Genomic DNA, 21,086 nt, shown 5'->3' on the forward strand with positions numbered 1-21,086 from the left:
CTCTCCCTCTCCACTTTTCCCTCTTGCCTGCTGCTCCTCTCTCCATACCTTCACTTGACATCTCTGAAAGCTACGCTCCACCAAACGGACGTAGGCCACATCACGGGTCTTTCTTTCTGCCTCGAGGCGTAACAAAAGAAACAAGCCACGCCGACTCGGCAAGCAGAGACGGAGCCTTTTTTTTTGCTTCGCTTCAACTCGCTTTGTTTTGTTTTCCTTCTCTCCCTCTTCGCCTTCTTTCTGTTCATCTGAAAGGGTTTTTTCTCTTCTGTTCTTTTTTAAAACTTTCAGATGTTACAAGGAGCCGAAGTGGACCCACGCCTTGCGTGGGTCGCGGAGCAAATCCGCAACAACATGTACGGCGTGACTCCCGCCTCGTTCGAAGATCTCTTCCTCGATGCGCAGGGCGTGCGCACCATCTTAGAAACCTTCGAGGACCTCGACAGCGCCCTGCGGGTCTCCTTTGTCATTGTGGCCCGCGAGAAGGAGTACGTGGGGGCGCTGGGCAGTGCGGTCCCTTTCCTCGCTGCGACACCGGGGAGCCGCCTTCACGACGGCGGGCACACGGCGCAGAAGCTGCGTGTGTCCTCCGGCGTGGTGCACAACGCGAATATCACCTGCTCCGCCCTCTCCGTGCCCGACCACAGCCGCTGCCTCTACTTTGTCCGGACGGACCACATCGACATCTCCGCCGAGGCCGCCGCAGATTGGGCAACGAACCCCGCCAACCCGATCCACTCCGCCTTTGAGATGTCGGGCATGCCAGTGCCGTCGCTGAACTCCTTTTACGTACTGCTCATGGACGTCTTCGAGCCAGTGCTGCAGGACATGGAGCAGGCTGCGGGCAAGCGGAAGACACTGATGGCGCTTGCGGTAAACGGCGGGGCGAACGGTTCTCCCGCGCCGCCGGATGCGGAGGCCGCCAGCGGAGGTGGTGCCATCAGCGTCAGCACCGACGCGGCTGCGGATGGCGTCACGGCGATCGGGAACAGCCGCCAGCTCTACAGCGAGATCCACCTCTGGATCAACCGTCTTGGCACGCAGCTTGGTGGTTTCATGGACCAGGTCAGCGCCGAGCGCAAGCTCCCCATTCCGCAGGAGTTATACGCGCTGGAGGACACGGAGTCCGAGCTGCAGGCGGCACTCGGCAACAGGGACGTCTTGCGCCAGGTGGACGCGACCGTGTCGCAGTGGCAGGCCGAGATCAGTTATGCCATGTCACTCGAGCCACAAAAGGAGGGTCCGCTGGGCGAGATCGAATACTGGCGCGAGCGCTACAGCACGATCAGCGCCCTGTACGAGCAGCTGAACTCATCACAGGCCAGGTTTGTGTTGAAGGTGGCAAAGGAGGGGGAGTGCACGTCGGCCACCATGATCGCCTCGACGATAACGCAGTTCTTTCGCATGTACGCAGAGGCCAAAGACAACGTCAAATTTCTTGGCACCCTCGACCGCCACTTCCGCACTCTGAACTCCATCGACCCAAAGAACGGCTCGTTGCAGCCCCTCATTGACACGATCTCCCCGATGGTGACGGCGCTGCGCATGGTGTGGATCATCTCCCGTTACTACTCCACCGAGGAGCGGATGGTGGGGCTGCTGGAGAAGATTTCGCGGCTCATCGCGCAGAAGGTGAGTGAGCACATCGACTTTCGCACCGTGCTGGGACTGCCTCCGGAGGAGACGAAGGCGAAGGTCCAGGCGGGACAACAGTGCTTGCTCAAGTGGAAGGCCGTGTACAAATTTGTGCAGGCGGAGATCAACAACTCCGAGAGCGAACAGCACTGGACCTTTGACGAGCGCCGCCTCTTCGACGTTACCGACTACATGTCGGACCGCTGTATTGACCTGCTCGAGGTGATCGAGACGGTGGAGTACTACACAACCGTTCTCAGCGCACAGCTGAAGACGGTGCTCACCGACACCACCAGCATCGAGCGCATTTTGAAGGACGTTGAAAAGCTGAAGCGCCCTTTCGAAACGCTAACTTTCGACCCCTTCGAGAAGCGGGCGACGCACAACTGGCAGGTCGTCTTCTCCGGCTTTTTGACTGCTGTCACCAGCCTCGACCACGAGGTGTCCCTCTTCATCAACCGCATCTTCGACGACGACCTGCGCAGCGCGGAGTCAGCCTTTGAGTTGCTCGTGTCCTTCAAGAAGATCCGGCGGCGCCCCGACCGCACCGGCAACTCGCTCGACATCTCAGCCCTGCTGTCCGAAAAGGCCGACCGCATTCTGGCGCAGTTCTTCGCCGAGATCGAGAACGTGCAGCGCATCTTCCAAGAGAACAAAGACCACCCGCCACTCACGAAGAACCAGCCGCCGGTGGCCGGCTCGATTCACTGGAGCATGTCCCTCTTCCAGCGTCTCAAGAAACCGATTCTGCGCTTTCAGCACGAGGGTATGCTGAAGACGGCGATGGGCCAGCAAGTCAAGGCGAAGTACGTGGAGACGTCGCGGCAGATGAAGGAGTACTCCACCGCGCGCTTCCTGCAGTGGCGGGAGCAGGTGCGAGTGCCGGCGCCGGCCTCACTCAAGTGGAATATACTGCGCGCGGAGTCGGACGGGACGTACAAGGTCAACTTCAACTGGCAGATCTTCGACATGATTCGCGAGACCAAATATTTGGATCGGCTTGGGTTTGAGATGCCGAAGGAGGTGCTGCACATCACGTTGCAGGACGAGGCCTACCACGGCTACGTCGACGCGCTGAATGGGATGCTGGTCAGTTTCAATTACGAGCTGGGCGCCCTTGCCGGGCCGGAGCTGGCGATTCTGGCCGCGGAAGTGCGCGAGCTTAAGCAGGCGCTGGAGCCGGGATTTCACGACATTAACTGGACGAGTCTCTCCATTCCTGAGTTCGTGAACAACTGCCAGCGGGCCATCACCAAGTTCCGCAACTTGAGCCGCGAGGTCCGCAAGAGCGCGGATGGGCTGCAGACGCAGGTGGTGCACGCGATCGCCTCGACGCGGCTGATGCCCGAGTACGAGGAGCTGCTCCAGGCGGGTGGCGAGCTGCCGGAGCTGCAGACGCTCGTCGACATCATGGAGCACCGCCGTGTGGACCAGCTGGAGCGCTGCATGCGTGCCTACCGCACCGCCAAGCCGCTGCTCACCAAGATGGAGAGTCAGCTAGTCGGCACGCACACTGGCAAGTGCACCATTCTCGCTTCGTACTACAGCCACTGGGAAGTGCGCATTTGGCGGGCGCTGACGCAGATGGTGCTGCGGTCGCTCGCCACCTTTGCGAAGCTCGTCGGCTACACGACCTCGTCGCGCAGCTATGCTCGTCGGCCCCCGCTCTTCAAGGTCACCGTGCTCCTGACCAGCGAGCCGACCTACACGCCGCAGCAGCAGGAGATCACAACCGCGTTTCACAAGATTCAGTCCGGCATCATCGAGACGACAAAGCACTTCCAGCGGTGGATGCGTGGGACCTGTTTGGAGTTCACGCAGGGTGAGATCATTCCCCGGCCCGCCGAGGAAGACTACGCGACCCTGTTCACCTACTACCAGGACATCTGCGGCCTCCCGCAGGTGTACAAGCTCCAGGCGCTGATTAACCGCACCATTCAGACCCACCTCGGCGCGCTGGCGACCAACATCAAGATGCTGCAGCGCTACCGCTTTGTCTTTTTGGCGGACAAGAAGATCTCGGTTGAACAGCAGGCGAAGAGTCAGCTGCAGTGGATCGATTACGATGCGAAGTTTCAGCTGTACTTCAACATGATCCACGACTTCGACGAGGAGAAGCACATCAACGACTTTGGATTCATGCGGTGCGACGAGACACCCTTCTACACGGAGCTGGTGGACCAGGTGTACCAGTGGGTCGCGATGGAGGGCGCGCAGCTCAACGACACAGTGCGGGCGCGCATGACGGCGATGTACAATAACATCCGCAAAATCAACGAGGACCTGGCGCGGCCGTGCGACAACATCGCCGACCTGAAGGCGGTGCTGGAGGTGATGCACAGCGCCCGCACGTCCTCGCTGACGGTGGAGCAGGCGATCAAAGAAATGGAATATGTATATAGTTCTCTCCAACACTTTGGCGTCGCCCTGGATCCCGAGGAGGTGAAACTGGCGATGAGTCTGCAGGACATGTGGTCGTGCTCGCTGGCACGGGTGCACCAGACCGGCGTCGCGCTGGAGCCGCGCAAGGTGCAGTTCCGTGAGCTGACCGTGAAGGAGGTGGAGAAGTTTTTGAACGAGGGGGCGAAGGTGCTGGGCGAGTTCCGCCGCTCCGGCCCTGGACGCGCGGACATAGACCTGGCGGAGGGCAACGAGTCGAAGAAGCAGTGGCGGCAGCGCCTGACGGAGCTGCAGGTGCGGCGCGAGCAGCTCACAAAGGCGGAGAAGCTCTTCGATCTCCCCCTGACGAGTCACACGTCGCTGCAGCAGCTGAACGAGGAACTGGCCAAGATCGAGACGGTGTACGACCTGTACGAGCAGTGGATGGGCGACCTCCGCCGGTGGAACCGCAGCAGCTGGAAGGATCTCCTGCTGCCCGACCTGGAGGCCACCACGGAGGAGCGGGCGAAGCAGGCGCGCATCCTCAGCAAGCACTACGGCACCGTGGAGCCGTTCCCCGGCGTGCAGCAGCTCATCATCAACTTCCAGAACTCGCTACCGCTGCTCGCGAAGCTGAAGAGCCCGGCGTTGAAGGCGCGGCACTGGACGGAGCTGATGCGGGCCACCGGGAAGGACTTCAACTACGAACAAATCAACCTCGACGAGCTCATCGCGATGGAGCTCTTCCGCTTCAGCGACGAGGTTGACCACGTTGTGCTGGCCGCAGCACGCGAGCAGGGCATCGAACAAGAGATCCGCGCCATCAAGCAGTACTGGGCGGAGAGGAGCTTCTCGCCCGTGCCGTACGCCCCGCGCAAGGGGCATCCGCGGTGCGACGTGCTGACGGACACGAGCGAGATTCAAGAGGCCGTCGACGACAACACGCTCAAGATGCAGTCCATCGCGAACGTCAAGTGGGCGCAGCCCTTCATCGACGAGGTGAAAATGTGGGAGCGGCGGCTGTCGATCATGAGCGACGTGCTCTCGGTCTGGGTGACGGTGCAGCTGAAGTGGCAGTACCTGGAGTCCATCTTCAAAGGCAACGAGGATATCGTGCAGCAGCTGCCGAAGGAGGCGGCGAAGTTCAACGACCTCGACAAGAAGTTTGTGCGCATTATGAACGATACGAGCGCCGCGCCAAACGTAAGCCAGTGCTGCAACGTGGCCGGTCGGCTGGAGGAGCTGCGCTACCTCGAAGAGAAGCTTGAGGAGTGCCAGAAGGACTTGTCGAATTACCTAGAGACGAAGCGCCGTCTCTTTCCCCGATTCTACTTCATCTCGGACGACGAGCTGCTTTCCATCCTCGCCACCAGCAGCGCCAAGGCGGTGCAGGACCACATGCTGAAGATGTTCGACAACTGCGCCCGGCTGATTTTCAAGAGCGAGCGGGATGAGACGATCTGCGGCGTGGAGTCGCAGGAGGGGGAGCGGCTGGACTTTGGCACGGTGGTCAAGACGGAGGGCCGGCCGGTGGAGGAGTGGCTGCAGGCCGTCCTTGACGAGTCGAGGCAGACGCTGCACGACATCCTCAAGGCTGGTGTCTTCTACTACCCCAAGATGCCGCGGCTGGAGTGGGTGAAGCAGTATCACGGAATGGTCACCCTGACCGGCGCGAAGATCTTCTGGACCTACGAGGTGGAACACGCGTTTGAGCAGCTCAAGAAAGGCAAGCGCAGCGCCGTCAAGGAGCTATCCGGGGCCCTCAGCCGCCAACTCATCGACCTCGTCGCGGAGATGGACAAGGACATGGAGAAGCAGTACCGCAAGAAGATCAACACCCTGATCATCGTCGACGTTCACGGGCGCGACATTGTGGATCGCTTCGTTCGGGACTCCGTTACCGACGCCAGAGAGTTTGATTGGGAGTCGCAGCTGCGCTTCTACTGGGAGCGCGCGGTGGACACGTGCACGATTGCGCAGTGCACCGGCCGCTTCAACTACGGCTTCGAGTACATGGGGCTGAACGGGCGCCTCGTGATCACCCCGCTCACGGATCGCTGCTTCATGACGCTCACGCAGGCGCTGACCTTCTGCCTCGGCGGCGCGCCGGGCGGTCCGGCCGGTACGGGCAAGACGGAGTCGGTGAAGGACCTGGCCAAGGCCATGGCGATTCAGTGCGTCGTCTTCAACTGCGGTGAGGGCCTCGACTACAAGGCGATGGGGACCATCTTCTCGGGACTGTCACAGGCCGGCTCGTGGGGATGCTTCGACGAGTTCAACCGCATCGAGCTGCCGGTGCTCTCCGTCGTGTCCGAGCAGCTGCGCTCGATTCAGGCCGCGCTGCGTGCCGGCGACAAGGAGTTTCTGTTTTGCGACAGCGTTATCCGGCTGGTGCCGACCGTCGGCACGTTTATCACCATGAACCCGGGCTACGCCGGTCGTGTGGAGCTGCCCGACAACCTCAAGGCACTCTTCCGCCCGGTGGTGATGGTGGTGCCGGACATGGAGCTGATCGCGGAGAACATGCTGTTCTCCGAGGGCTTCACGACCGCGCGCGAGCTGGCGCGCAAGATGGTGACGCTGTACTCCCTCGCGAGGGGGCAGCTGTCGAAGCAGCACCACTACGACTGGGGCCTGCGCGCACTCAAGGCGGTGCTGGTGATGGCCGGTCAGCTGAAGCGCGGCTCGCCGGAGCTGTCGGAGGAGTCGGTGCTCATGCGGGCTCTGCGTGATATGAACGCGCCGAAGTTCATCGCGCAAGACGAGCCGCTTTTCAAAGGGCTGATGGGCGACCTCTTTCCGGGTCTTGACCCGACCCGTGTGCCGCAGGAAAACCTCGCGAAGGCGAGCACGAACGTGCTGAGGGAGTGCGGCTTTCAGATCAATTCGAAGCAGATCGACAAGGTGGTGCAGCTGTACGAAACCATGCAGACGCGACACACGTCGATGGTGGTGGGCCCCACCGGCGGCGGCAAGTCGACGGTGATTGACACGCTGTGCAAGGCGCAGACGGAGCTCGGCCTCCCCACCAAGTCCTTCGTGATCAACCCGAAGGCGCAGCCCACGTCGGCGCTGTACGGCATGATGGACCCGATGACGCGCAACTGGACGGATGGCATTTTCTCGAACATATTCCGCAACATCAACCGGCCCGCCGAGGGCACGCAGCGCGAGCGGCGCTATGTCATTTTTGACGGCGACGTGGATGCGAAGTGGGTGGAAGACATGAACTCCGTGATGGACGACAACAAGCTTCTCACGCTGCCAAACGGCGAGCGTATTCGCCTGCACTCGCAGTGCTCGCTGCTCTTCGAGGTGGGCGACCTGCAGTATGCTTCTCCTGCGACCGTGTCTCGTGTGGGCATGGTGTTCCTCGACCCTATTAACCTTGGTTGGCGGCCGTACATGCACGCGTGGAAGCTGACGCGGCCGCGCGACGAGCAGGAGACACTGGAAGAGCTCGTAGAGCAGTTTGTGCCCCCCCTCATCGCCTTCATCTTGGATGGCACGACGAAGGAGGCGACGCTGTCGACGCCGCCGAAGCTTGTGATCCCGACGCAGGCGCTGAACATGGTGAGGCAGCTGACAACGATGCTGCACACCGTCTCGCCAAGCGCCACCTCGCTGGAGCCCCGCACGCTGCAGGCGGTCTTCATCTTCGCCTGCGTGTGGAGCTTCGGTGCCCTCATCAGCACCCCGGCGGACCGCCTCCGCTTCGACACGCTGCTGAAGCGGCTCAGCGGGTGGTCGCTGCAGGACGTTGGCGACAACTTCCTCACGCGCTTCGTCGGCTCCGGCTCGCTGCCGGAGAAGCGCACCCTGTACGACTACTACTTCGACCTGCAGGACAGCCGCTGGAAGCCGTGGAACGTGCTGGTGAAACCGTTCGTGCGCACGCCCGGGCAGCCCTTCAGCTCGCTGCTCGTCTCGACTGTCGACACAGAGCGCAACATGTGGCTGCTGAACAAGATTGTGCTGAACCGCACCCCGGTCATGTTCGTCGGCGAGAGCGGCACTGCCAAGACGGTGACAATCCAGTCATACTTGCAGCTGCTGAAGTGGCGGTCTCTGCATGGTGACGACAATAACACGGAGGCTAGTGGCGAGACGCTGGACAACGACGAGGACGTGCATCTGGAGGCGATGCTGCTCGAGATGAACTTCAGCTCCCGCACCACCTCGCTCGATGCGCAGCGCACGATGGAGGACAACATCGAGAAGCGCACCAACACCGTCCTCGGCCCCCCCGCCAAGAAGCGGCTCATTGTGTTTGTGGACGACATCAACATGCCCAAGGTGGACCTGTACGGCACGCAGCAGCCCATTGCCTTCCTGAAGCTGCTCATTGAGCACAACTCGTGGTACGACCGCAAGGACCTGCTCTTCAAGAGCGTACGGGATACGCAGTTCGTTTCGGCCATGGCGCCGCCCGGCGGTGGCCGCAACGCGCTTGATCCTCGCTTCGTCTCCCTCTTCACCGTCTTCAACATTCTCTTTCCCGAGGATGAGTCGATCCACACCATTTATCAGCAGATTCTCGCGGACGCGTACAAGACGATGCCGGTCGAGGAGGGCTTTTCAACCATCATCACGTCGATGACGCTGCAGCTCTATCAAGAGCTCGTCACTGCCCTGCCTGCGACGCCGGCCAAGTTCCACTACATCTTCAACCTGCGCGACCTGTCGCGCGTGTACGAGGGGCTGTGCCGCGCCACGCCTGCGAAGTTCCCCACACCCGGCTCGATGGTGCGTCTGTGGCGAAACGAGGTGACGCGGGTGCTGGTGGACCGCATGGCGGACGAGGACGACAAGGCCTTTGTGTGCGAGATCATTGAGAGGCAGGTGTTGCAGAACTTTCCAAAAGATCAGGCAGCCATCCTGGCAGACCCACTCTTGCTGGGCGACTTTGGCGACTTCGAGCCCGACAGCTCCTTTGACCCACTGCACATCTACGAAGACTTTGGCCCGTCCTACAGCCGCCCTCGTGAGCTCGTCGAGGCGATCATGGAGGAGATGAACACCCCCGTCAAAAAGATCGACTTGGTGATGTTCGACATGGCGCTGGAGCACCTGCTGCGCATCACACGTGTCCTCTCGTTGCCGCGCGGACACTGCCTGCTCGTCGGCGTGGGTGGCAGCGGGAAGCAGTCCCTAACGAAGCTGGCCGCCTCGATCTGCAAGATGGGTGTCTTCGAGATTGTCCTGGCGCGCAACTACGGCGAGGACGCCTTCCGCGAAGACCTCAAGAAGCTCTACCAGCGCGTGGGTGTGCAGCGGGAGAAGATGATCTTTCTGTTCATGGACGGACACGTCAAGGAGGAGGGCTTCCTGGAGCACATCAACAACCTGCTGGCCTCCGGCATGGTGCCGGCGCTCTTCACCGAAGAAGAGAAGGAGCCCCTGTACACGAGCGTGGCGGAGGAGGTCGAGGCGGCCGGTCTCGCGCCGTCGAAGGACAACAAGTGGACCGCCTTCATCGCACGCTGCCGCGACAACCTGCACGTGGTGCTTTCCATGAGCCCGTCCGGCGACGCCCTGCGCACTCGCTGCCGCAACTTCCCCAGCCTCATCAACAACACGACCATCGACTGGTTCCAGAAGTGGCCCGCGCAGGCGTTGGAGGCGGTGGGCCGGAAAGTCCTTGCGGAGGAGACGCTGCCGGAGGAGCTGCGCACACCGATTGTGGAGCACATGGTGCTGGTACACCTGACGGCCGACAAGCTGTCGAGTCAGTACCAGAACGAGCTGAAGCGGCACAACTACGTGACACCGAAGAACTACCTCGGCTTCCTGGCGAACTACGCGAAGCTGCTCGTGACGCGGCGCGAGGACATTGATGACCTGGTCAAGAAGTTCACCATCGGCCTGGAGAAGCTGCAGCACGCCGAGTCGGAGGTGAAGGTGATGAAGGAGGAGCTGGCTGAGAAGGAGATTACGCTGCGCGAGAAGCAAGAAATCAACGGCAAAATGACGAACGAGATCAAGGAGCAGAAGCAGACGAACGAGACACGCAAGGAGGAGTCGCTGAAGATGGAGGAGGAGCTGAACATTCAGAACGCTGAAATCGAGAAGGAGTCGGCCGAGGCGCAGGTGGTACTGGAGCAGGCGATGCCGGCCCTGGCTGAGGCGATGGAAGCTGTCCGGCACATCGATCCGAAGAGTATCACGGAACTGCGGTCGTTTGCGAAGCCGTCGGTGAACGTGGTGGCGGTGGTGCGCATGGTGTGCGTCGTGAAGGGCGTACCGGCGACGTGGGAGTCGGGCAAGATCATGATGGGCCAGGCGGACTTCATTCGCTCGCTGGTGGACATCGACACCCTCACCCCGACGCTGACGCAGGCCAAGATGAACGAGATCAACAAGATTCTGAAGGAGTTCCCGGTCAACTCGAACGACCTCAAGAAGGTCAGCATAGCCGCCTCGGGCCTCATGATTTGGGTGGAGGCGATGAAGCAGTACTGGAACGTGGCGAAGGAGGTGTTTCCAAAGCAGGAGCGCGTGCGCCAGCTGCAGAAGCAAAAAGAGACGGCGGAGCTGCAGCTGCAGGCCTGCCGCGACGAAATCGACCGCCTGACAGAGAGCCTGCACCGGCTGGAGCAGCAGCTGGAGGCCGGCATGGCCGAGGCGCGGCAGCTGCAGGAGGAGAAGCAAGTGATGGAGCGCCGCCTCAACGCGGCCCACAAGCTCATCGACGGCTTCAGCTCGGAGCGGAAGCGGTGGACGGAGGAGAAGGCGTCGCTGAGTGCGTCGCGCAGCCGCCTGGTTGGAGACTGCCTTGCCGGGGCTGCCTTTCTGTCGTACCTCGGTGCGTTCACCTATCCCTACCGACAGGAAGCGCTGGAGAACATGTGGCTGCCGGACCTGCGCGAGCGTGGCATCCCGCTGACGGAGCGCTTCGATGTGCGGCACCTTCTCACGGACGACGTGGCCGTCTCGCAGTGGGCCAGCGACGGCCTGCCCTCGGACGCGCTGTCGGTGCAGAACGGTATTTTGACATCGGTGAGCACCGACTACACGGGCAAAGGCAAGCGCTCCGGCAAGATCCGCTTCCCCCTCTGCATCGATCCACAGATGCAAGCCGTAAGCTGGATCAAGCGGCAGCATCAGGGCAACCCGCGCTTCGAGACCGCCACCTTCAGCGACCCCGACTTCTTGAAGAAGCTTGAGTTCTCCATTCAGTATGGCAACCCCTTCCTCTTCGAGAACGTGGACGAGTTCATTGACCCGATCATCGACTCCGTGCTCGATCCGCAATTCCGCTACGAGTCCGGCCAGCGGCTCATTCGCATCGGCGACAAGGACATCCCGTGGGACGACAACTTCAAGCTCTACTTGTGCACGAAGCTGCCGAACCCCAACTACGCCGCGGAGGTCTTCGGCAAGACGCTCGTGCTGAACTACGGCGTCACCGAGGACGGCCTTGAGGCGCAGCTGCTGAACTACGTAGTGGCGAGCGAGCGCAGCGACTTGCAGCGGCAGAGCGAAGAGCTGGTGCAGACGATGGCGGAGAGCCGCGCACAGCTGAAGGAGCTGGAGGACACGCTGATCCGCGAGCTGACGCTGGCCACCGGCAACATACTCGACAACGACGACTTAATTGCCACGCTCGGCAACACGAAGAGCAGCGCTACCGAAGTGGCGCAGAAGCTGCAGCAGGCGCAGAAGACCGCCCAGACGACGGAGGAGTCGCGCCAGCAGTACCGGCCAGTCGCGAAGCGTGGCGCGGTGTTGTACTTCATCATTTCACAGCTGTCGGCGATCAACTCCATGTACGAGTACTCCCTCTCCGCCTTCCTCTACGACGTTTTTGGCTACTCCATCACCAAGAGCGACGCCTCTTTTGAGATTCAGGACCGCCTGCGCAACATCATTCAGACGCTCACGTACAACTTATACTCGTATGTCTGCATGGGCATCTTCGCCAAGGACAAGCTGATGCTGTCGTTCCAGATGGCGGTGCGGCTGCTGGGTCAGGACGGCCGCATGCTGCAGCACGAACTCGAGTTCTTCCTGCGCGGCTGCGTGCTCGCGTCGAAGAGCTTCCCGCCGAACCCGGCAACGTGGCTGACGGAGCGGCAGTGGAACGATGTCTGCAAGCTCTCCACCAGCATTGAGGCTTTTGAGCACCTCGCCGAGGACGTGGCGGAGCACCTGGAGGAGTGGCAGGCGTGGTCGGCGCTTGACCGACCGGAGGAGTCGGAGAGCAATGCGATTCCCTGCGGCTACTCTGCCAAGGTCAGCGAATTCCAGATTTTGTGCTTGCTGCGCTGCTTCCGGTCGGACCGCGTGTACGGCGCCGTCACCAACTTCATCTCCAACTGCGACCTGCTGGGCGAGCAGTTCGTCGTGCCGCCGATTCTGCGCTACAAGGAGGTGCTGGAGAAGAGCTCGTCCATGTCGCCCATCGTGTGCGTTGTCTCGCCGGGTGCGAACCCGACGGACGAAATTGTGAAGCTCGCGACGAAGGAAGTCGGGCTGGACAAGCTGCGCTCTATCGCGCTCGGACAGGGCCAGGGCGATGAGGCGATGAAGCTGGTGGAGGTGGGTGCGACGCGTGGCCACTGGGTGCTGCTGCAGAACTGCCACCTGCTCAGTGCGTGGATGAAGGACCTGGAGAAGGTGATGGAGAAGATGGACGCCACGCAGGTGCACGAGCAGTTCCGACTTTGGCTGACGACCGAACCGAGCGCGCAGTTCCCGATGGGCATTCTGCAGCGGTCGCTGAAGGTGGTGAATGAGCCGCCGAACGGGCTGAAGATGAACATGAAGAACACCTTCTCGAAGGTCACGGAGGACCAGCTGGATGTGTGCCCGCACTGGGCCTTCCGCCCCCTCGTCTTCACCCTCGCCTTCTTCCACGCCGTGGTGCAGGAGCGCCGCAAGTACGGCAAGATCGGCTGGAACGTGACCTACGACTTCAACGAGACGGACTTCTCGGTGTCGATGCGGCTACTAGACACGTACTTGACCAAGGCGTACTTGAACAAGGACCCCCTGCCGTGGGACACGCTGCGCTACCTCGTCGGGGAAGCCATGTACGGCGGCCGTGTGACGGACGGCATGGACCGGCGCATCGTCACGACGTACCTCGAGGAGTACTTCGGCGACTACCTCTTTGACACCTTCCAGCCCTTCCACTTCTTTGTAGAGAAGGGTGTGGTGGACTACTGCCTACCGCCCGGCAGCACGGACCCGGACAAGAAGGTCACGCTGACGCAGATGGTGGCGCTGGTGGATTCGTTCCCCAACACGAACGCGCCGGATGTCTTTGGCCTGCACCCCAACGCCGAGACCGGCTACCTGCGGCACTCCACCGAGACGCTGTGGTCGAGCCTGATGGAGCTGATGCCGCGCGCCAGCGCCGTCGCCGTCGGAGAGGAGACTCGCGAGGTGAAGTTGACGCGGTTTACGGAGGAGATCCTCGCACAGATCCCGGAGCCGTTTGACATAAAGGTCGTGTCGCGCAAGGAGGTGGAGCGGGCCGCGGCGAGCGGCTACGACGCCGTCCAGCCGACGCAGGTCGTGCTGCTGCAGGAGATCGAGCGATGGAACATTCTTGTGAACGCCATGACGACTTCGCTGAAGGAGCTGCAGAAGGCGCTGGCGGGTGTAATTGGTATGAGCGGGGAACTGGACGAGCTGGCCTCTGCGCTGGACAACGGCCAGCTGCCGCAGCCGTGGCGCCGCTACGCCCCCGCGACGCGCAAGAACCTCGGCCGGTGGATGGCGCACTTTCAGCGCCGCTACAAGCAGTACTTGTCGTGGAGCATGGACGGCGAGCCGAAGTGCATGTGGCTCTCGGGGCTCATGGTGCCCGACTCCTATCTCTCCGCGCTGGTGCAAGTGACGTGCCGCAAGTACGTGTGGCCGCTCGACCGCTCCACCATCATGACCACCGTCACCTCCTTCGCCTCCGCGGACGATGTGACGGCGGCCCCGGAGGACGGCGCGTACGTGAGCGGGTTTTTCCTGGAAGGTGCACGCTGGGATTCGAGCACGCACGCCTTGGCCGCGCAAATGAAGAAGCAGCTGATTGCGGAGATGCCGGTGTTGCAGATCGTGCCGACGGAGTCGTCGCGAGTGAAGACGGTGGGCACCTTCAAGACGCCGGTGTACGTGAACGGCGATCGTCGCAACGCTGCCGGTGTGGGCCTAGTGTTCATGGCTGACTTGCCGTCAAAAATGCACCCCTCTTTGTGGGTGTTGGAGTCGGTGGCGCTGCTGCTGGACTCTGATGATTGAGAGCGAGACAGCTTCTCTTTTCTTTACTTCGCCTTTTGCTTGGCGCTGCTGTTGGCCGTTGCATACGCTTGTCTTTTCCCTTCTATTTTAACGTGTGCTTGTTAAAGGCTTTTTCTGAGACTGAGTGCTGAGTCGTTTGTAGAGAATTACTTGATTACAGTTGATGGCTCTTTTGCTTAACGGTGATTAGATCCTTTCTTTCCCGCGCTGTGTCTGCGTGAGTGCTTGCCAGAGTGCGCTTCATTTGATCTACTATTTTCAGCGTTGGCCAGTGGGTGTTCCCTGGATGTTTTCTTTATGTCGGTGCTTTCGGTTGTGATGTACAACAGAACGGAGCAGAAGCTCCCGTGACCAACACGAATGGAGCGGCGCATTTACTACTATGTTTTATGTAAATAACTGGTCACGCTGTCAGGACCTTTCTTGTCTTGTTCTTTTCTTCGATGTAACAGCAGTGCTACGAGCGTGAACCGCAACAGAAAAACCAAGAGAGAGAGAGAGCAAGTCACGACTGTGTGTTAGTGAGTCGCGTCGAAGGCCGAAATCTATTTTCTGCCCCTTCGAGAAGTATTGTAGACGGCGTTGGGGCGAACCAGTGGAGCGCCATCCGTGTTGGGCGAAACAACGTCGTCGTTTCAGCTGCGTTGGCAGTCCCTTCAGCAAACGGACTCTGCTCGGAATCTCAGACACGTTTCATCTCCTGCACTCCGCGCTGGTGCTGGTGCGATTCACATGAAAACAGGACACAAAGAATAACTTACCTGAACTCTCCTCTCCCCTTGTCGCCTCCTTTCACTCCTCACTGATGAACGCTGGCACATGCTGTGTCTCTCGCCCCTCTAGTTTAGTGGCAGACAAGCGTCTCCTGAGCAGTTCTTTTTTTTTTCTCTCTTTCTCATATTCTCTCAGTGTCGATCTGAGTTGTTTGTTTAGCGAAAAAAACCGCTGATAGTCTTCTCTGGTTTTCTCATTTTTATCTTTTAAATTCGTTTACACTCCAAGGCGCACTTCACCGAAATGGGGCATCACGCTGACCCCAACAAGTACGCCGCGTACCGCGATGCCATAGCGCTGCGGCAGCGCATCGAGACCTTCGCTCTGGTCTTCTCCGTCGTCGTCATCGCACTCATCATGACCTTCTCGGCCGTGCAGTTCCGCGAATCCCCATGCCAGGAACGGGCACACGAGATCTCCTTCGACACCTTCTTGGACCCGAGCGCCACACGCGAGCAGGTCGTGACGGCGTTGCACGAGATTCTGAACAGCCGCCGTGGCTCCCTCGACATCCCACCCCAGAACGACGATGCCGCATCGGTGGTGCAGCTGGACGTGCTGGACACGGGTTCCAGCTTCATCGGCTCGCACGGGTTCCGTCTGGTACGGCGCTCTGACGACTCCGGCTACCGCTTCGAGCTGCGCGCCATCTTCGACAAGCTGTGCGGCTCGTACCCCACCGTGTCGATGGAGGTGATGCCCAACGTCGACTACGAAACGGTGACGTACCACATCAAGGGGATCGCCACGACGAACGGCACGGTCAAGTACCTTCAGCAGAGTGCGCTCAGCACGAAGGAAAAGAACCGTATCTCGACGGTGGCGCAGCTGCAGACCGTCTTCCCAGGTTTTCACGAGTTCGGCGGCAGCGCATTGCGGATGTCGTCGACTCATACCGCCAAGTACTCACTGGAGGGCGTCGCGCAGGTGTACTACAACGGCAGCCCGCTCGACCTGCGCGTTGCCGTCCAGTGCTGGTACACCGAAAAAGACAAGCCGCAGCTCTGGCGTGTGGTGGCCAGCACGCAGAACATTCTCGCGGAGAACGATCTTTTCTCGCTGCAGAACAGCCTCCAGCAAGGATTCGCGGACCGCGGCATGCTCTGCAACACGAGTTCCTCGAATTGCGGGGCAGATCTGGACATCTACCTGCGGTAAAGCAGCAGTTGTAAAAGTGGCTGTTAAGGAAATAATAATAGTAAAATATCATGCCTCCGCTAAACAGTTCTTTTCTGCGTTGTAAATCTAAAGTGACCGAGAAAGGAGTGGAGCAATGCGGACAAGCGTGTTTTGTCCCTGTGCGCGTCACCGTAGCGCGTTGCTGCAGTGAGGTCACAGCAGCGTCTGCTAAGGTTGCTCTCCGTCCGCTTTTGGGAAAAAAGGCTCTACTTTGTTGTCACGATATAAAATACAGTGGCTTCTTTTTTTCTTTTGGATTACTGTTGCACCACTGCGTTCTTCTAACACTATCCTTTTCTTTTGCCTCTTTTTCTCGTACAAGTCAATGAAGCGGAAGCTCTACTTTTAAACGGAAGTGCCAAAGGGACCAGAAGCGTTGGCGGCTGCGTTGGTGTGACGAAGCAAGCAACACTGGCTCACATTCTCACCCGTCCGCAGCCATCTGTCCCCGCATCCTTTCCTGGCAAGTTTAATGCAATGTAGCGAACGATTCGTTGACGAAAAATAAAACTTGTATTATCATTAGGAATGACATGAAAAATAACTGTTAAAAAAATACATCAACGGTACCCCTTATGATTTTGTTTTCTGTTGTTGTAGTTTTCGCGTTTGTTGTTGGTTCTTCTGCGCTGTTGGGGTGAGTGTTGTGACGTGTTGTGGCCTGATTCTTTTCTCTCTTGTGTTGTCCGCCGTTGACGATGTGATACATGTTTGCTGTGCTCGTGTTCCAAAGAGGGTAGCTAGCACATACATGAGGCACACCTTTTTTTTTGTTTTCAAGACCCCAAAGGATAACGCAATACGAAATGAAAAATGACTTTTGGCTGACGTTCACTTTGATCGCCTAAGGACAAGGAAAAGGATTAAGACAGCACGCCCTTCCAAGTAGCCTTTCGATTGGAGAAACAAATAACGATAGAAAAAAGGCAGCGATCATGTTAGGCTCATTCTTGTTAGTTGCCGTTCTTCTTCTATCTTAAATAAAGAAGCACCAAGAGAAGTGTGGTAAGAACGAGCGCAGGAAACAGCCTTCATTGCTGCATTACGTGAAAATACATTTTTCGTGCTCTGCAAATCTGTAAATGACGACACCAGGCACGGATTTGATTTTTCAAATCACTCTCCATCTTACATACCCGCATTCGTCTTCCTCGTTTTTAGTACGCGTGTGTACCGGCTATCTCGCCCACCCACCCGCACACACACCGACCCGTGCAAGCGCATTTCTCATCGGATGCGTTTTCCTTGGCACCGACAACAGCATTCACCACGCACGACAGAAACCCGTTGCGAGGCTGCTCTATAGAGAAGAACAGCGAAAAAGCGAGTCGCGGGCATGAAAAGTACTTGCAAATAAGTACCTTTTGTGTGATAGCTGCCCCCTAGACTTTGCTTTCCTCGTGCAAGACCCACTCTTCGACTTTACCACGCTTTCCGGGCACTTTCCTGGGACTGCTGCTAACACCTAATTCGTGCGCTGCACCGCTGTTGCGCAACGTGCTTCTCGCGCAGAAAGCCAGTTGCGTTTTTTTTTTTCACTTCATTGTCACTTTCTTTCAACTTGAAGAAAAGCTGCTACCTCGAGGCCGCATATACTTTTAACGCTCCACAAGATTTGCGCGTAAACTGTTGTTTTGTTTTATTTCCTGGCCGGAATGTGTGCCAGCCTTCTGCAGATAACACATTATTAAAACTGCTCGCTGTGCAGGTGAACGTATCGTCTCGCGGCGTCATCGAGGCAGGCCGTGAGGATACGAAATACCTCGAAGCCATTCAGCTATTTTATTTTCCTTTTCTCCCTTGCTGTTCCTAATTCGACTCTCGTCCTCGACGACGCAATGCAGAGTTTTACTACCTCAGCGCGGCGCAAACCGGTGTGCAACGTATCCACACTGCAGCACTACCTCTCTCTCCCGCAGACGCCGATGGAGCTGTCGGCGATGTGCCGAATGGACGCTGCGAAGCTGCAGGGCAGTGTTGTGCATCAGCTCGTGCGGGAAATGGCTATCCGCACTTCGCGTTGCTACCAGACGTTTGCGGAGCCGGTGATTCTGAAGACGCTGGATAAACCGCACGCGGAGCGGCTGCGATGGGTGAAGTCGTTTGTGCTGCGTGAGTTCAACTACTGCGTGGCGCTGCACCGCAGCATGGAGCGTTCCCGCCCCGACGGCGGCCTCGCGCATTCTACCAATGTGAGCCTTGTACGGGATGAGTTCAAAGGTCCCCCGGCCTCCATTTCGCGCCTACGCAACACCGACGATGACAGCTTCATCTTCGAATCCGCGTTTCCCCCGCCGGACGGGGAGCCACACGTGCTTGGCAACGGAAAAAGTGTCAACGCAGCCCTCCCTGGCCCTTCCGCCCCGGCAAAGGTGGCCGAGGGCGGCTTTCGCTCTCACGGCCGACCCATGGGCAACGAACTCACCCGTGAGGAGGTGGAGGCTGTTCTGGATACCTGGAACGGTGACAACGCCACGATTCCGCTGACCACCGCGTTGAAGCTACTCCAGCCGCAGCAATCGCTGCTGGACGTGATGGTGAACGAGGCGGCCGTCCGCTCCGACGAGCTGAATCGGTGGTTTCTACGCTTTTGCCGCCGCCGTGTTGCGTGGCGCGTGATCCACGAGCACTTGCTCCACCTCACCCTGCCCGGCGAGTCACCGCGCGTGATCTGCCACGACACAGACATCGAGGCGATCCTTCAACAGGCGGGCAACGCCGTGGTCGACATCTTTTCCAACTTGGTCGAGAACGGCAGCGTCCACTCGTTGGAGCTCCACGTGGAGGAGGACGCCCGCATTCTGGCGGGGGTGCCGGCCGGCACGCTCATCAGCTCCTCGACGTCGCTGCGATCCTGTCCTTTCGATGCACGAGACAAGCAGCAAGTCGAACCGGTACCGTCTACTGAAATTTACTCCATCGAAGGCCATCTCCTTTATATTTTCCGCGAGGTTCTCAAGAACGCCTGCACGGCAACGCTGCGGCTGCAGCCTGTCATCACCGTTTTCGTTAAATACGCGATGGACGACAAGTGGGTTGTGCTCGACTTCATCGACCACGCCGGCGGCATCCAACCTCAGCATTTTAAGAACATCTGGAAGTTTGGGTGGACGACGAGCGAGCATTACGAGAGCCACCTGGGCGGCTTTGGAGTGGGCCTCCCGACTTCGAAGGTGTACACGGATATGTGCGGCGGCTCCATCGACCTCTACCGCACGGGGAGGCAGAGCACCACCGTCCGTGTGCGATTTCCAAAGGCGCCGGTCGAGACCCTTGTGCCCGATTCGATGCTGCCGCCGGTGTCACGCTAACGCACGTAGTGGGCTACATCCCAGCACGGCCTTGCACCACCGGAGAGCGAGCGAGAAAGAGAGAGCGCGCTCAAGCGGTGCGTGAGACCGTTTTAACCTGCGCACTTTCAGCCGTGTCTTTTCTATACTTTTCGATTGCTTCCATTACTGAACGTGCTTGTAGACGACAAGAACATGAGACATAAATCGCTCTGATCATTTAGACAAGACTGAAGGGGGCGCCTGCCCCGTGAAGTACTCTGGACGGTGCTACCACCCGCAGATGCGTGATCTCCGCGCCACAGCAGAAAGGAAACACATACATACATATAAGGGCCGTGGAAACTCCTCCCCATACCAATCGCCTTTCACGGCTTGTTCAACGCCTCGCCTGTCACACCTGCAGCGAGCACGACTGGCTTTGCGCTCACCATGCAACTGTCTTCCTCGTCCTTAAAATCCTCCTCACCTTTCTGAGGCTGCTCTCAACGTGTTTTGACACAGGTACGGGTGTTTTGTTTTTGTCTTCTTTGGCGCTCTCTTTCGCTGTCTTTCCTTCCCTTCTTCGTACTCGATTTGCGCCGGCAATGGAGAAGGAGAAAAAGAGCATCTGCTGGCGTCCGAAAAACGCCCTGATTGAGTGCATTGTGATGACCAAGTGCTTCGAGGAAAAGGGCGAAGTGGAGGAGTGCATCGGCGCCAACGACTGCTTCCTGGAGCGGCGCAACTGGACACTTTGCAAGATGAACGCCGTCAACCCGCGCTATCGATTGCGCGGCAACCCGTACGACGTGGCGACCGAGGATCAGAAGAAAATTGAGGCGCGCGACGAGCGGATTCGCCAGCGGGAGCTAGAAGAGGACGGCTTTGTCACAAAATAAGGTGTCATGGATGGTGCGCCCTTCTTCCACGTGTTATGGGTGTTCGTGAGTAATGGGGGTTGCTCTTGCTTGTTTGTATTTTTCACTCTTCACGTTTTCGCTTTCATCTTCACCGTTTCGAACGAACCAAACCAAACCAAAAACTGGTAGGGCAAGAAATACCTCGCATTCGTCACCGTGCACGACTGCATGGGAGAGCCGAAAATAATAGGAAAGAGTCGGACGTTTGCATTGATGTTGTGGGTGCAGTTCGACGACGCTTAAGGATCTCGGATTGTGATGCTTTCTGACAGCAACCAACCGAGTCTAGAAGAGGACGAACGGTCCTGAGCAGCGCTTGCTACCGGAAATCAGCTGAAACAGCAACAGCAGCCAAAGCGACGCTTCGTCATGTCTTGTTTGTAGCAGTAAGATCCCCCCCTTACGGATTACCTCCTCTTTTTTGTTTATGGCTCCTCTTTATATTATTCATCGCGTGATGATCGTAAACGTCGCTCCTTGCTGTCGCTACTCACTCTTCATGGACATGAAGCTGTCTAACTGCATTGGGCAACTGAGAGTGAAGGTGCGCTTTTGGTATTGAACGCGCTTTTTATTTCGTGCGTTGCGTCGCACACCGACACACATACAAAGGAACAATAACAGTACAACACTTCGAAAAAAAAAAAGCGGAGAAACAGAGAAGTGAAAGCGGTGTTTTGACCTC

The 21,086-nt window shown here is 58.7% G+C and overlaps 4 protein-coding genes across 4 annotated transcripts; all 4 read left to right on the forward strand.

Annotated features, from left to right (window-relative positions):
- Positions 1-291: 291 nt before the first annotated feature.
- On the forward strand, positions 292-14,256 carry ABB37_03553 (putative dynein heavy chain cytosolic; the record flags this gene model as incomplete). The annotated part of the gene is made up of 1 exon (XM_015800933.1): positions 292-14,256. One exon carries the CDS (start codon positions 292-294, stop codon positions 14,254-14,256), a length of 13,965 nt encoding a protein of 4,654 aa, XP_015660940.1.
- An 841-nt stretch (positions 14,257-15,097) lies between these two features.
- ABB37_03554 (hypothetical protein) lies at positions 15,098-16,188 on the forward strand (the record flags this gene model as incomplete). Its single annotated transcript, XM_015800934.1, has 1 exon — positions 15,098-16,188. The coding sequence occupies exon 1, from the start codon at positions 15,274-15,276 to the stop codon at positions 16,186-16,188; it is 915 nt and encodes a 304-aa protein (XP_015660941.1). The 5' UTR covers positions 15,098-15,273.
- A 1,180-nt stretch (positions 16,189-17,368) lies between these two features.
- Positions 17,369-19,520, forward strand: ABB37_03555 (hypothetical protein; the record flags this gene model as incomplete). Its single annotated transcript, XM_015800935.1, has 1 exon — positions 17,369-19,520. The coding sequence occupies exon 1, from the start codon at positions 18,048-18,050 to the stop codon at positions 19,518-19,520; it is 1,473 nt and encodes a 490-aa protein (XP_015660942.1). The 5' UTR covers positions 17,369-18,047.
- Positions 19,521-20,001: 481 nt separating this feature from the next.
- ABB37_03556 (putative mitochondrial hypothetical protein) lies at positions 20,002-20,380 on the forward strand (the record flags this gene model as incomplete). The annotated part of the gene is made up of 1 exon (XM_015800936.1): positions 20,002-20,380. The coding sequence occupies exon 1, from the start codon at positions 20,087-20,089 to the stop codon at positions 20,378-20,380; it is 294 nt and encodes a 97-aa protein (XP_015660943.1). The 5' UTR covers positions 20,002-20,086.
- Between the last annotated feature and the right edge of the window lie 706 nt (positions 20,381-21,086).

The sequence above is a fragment of the Leptomonas pyrrhocoris genome (genome assembly GCF_001293395.1).
Source record: "Leptomonas pyrrhocoris isolate H10 chromosome Unknown, whole genome shotgun sequence".
NCBI lineage: Eukaryota > Euglenozoa > Kinetoplastea > Trypanosomatida > Trypanosomatidae > Leptomonas > Leptomonas pyrrhocoris.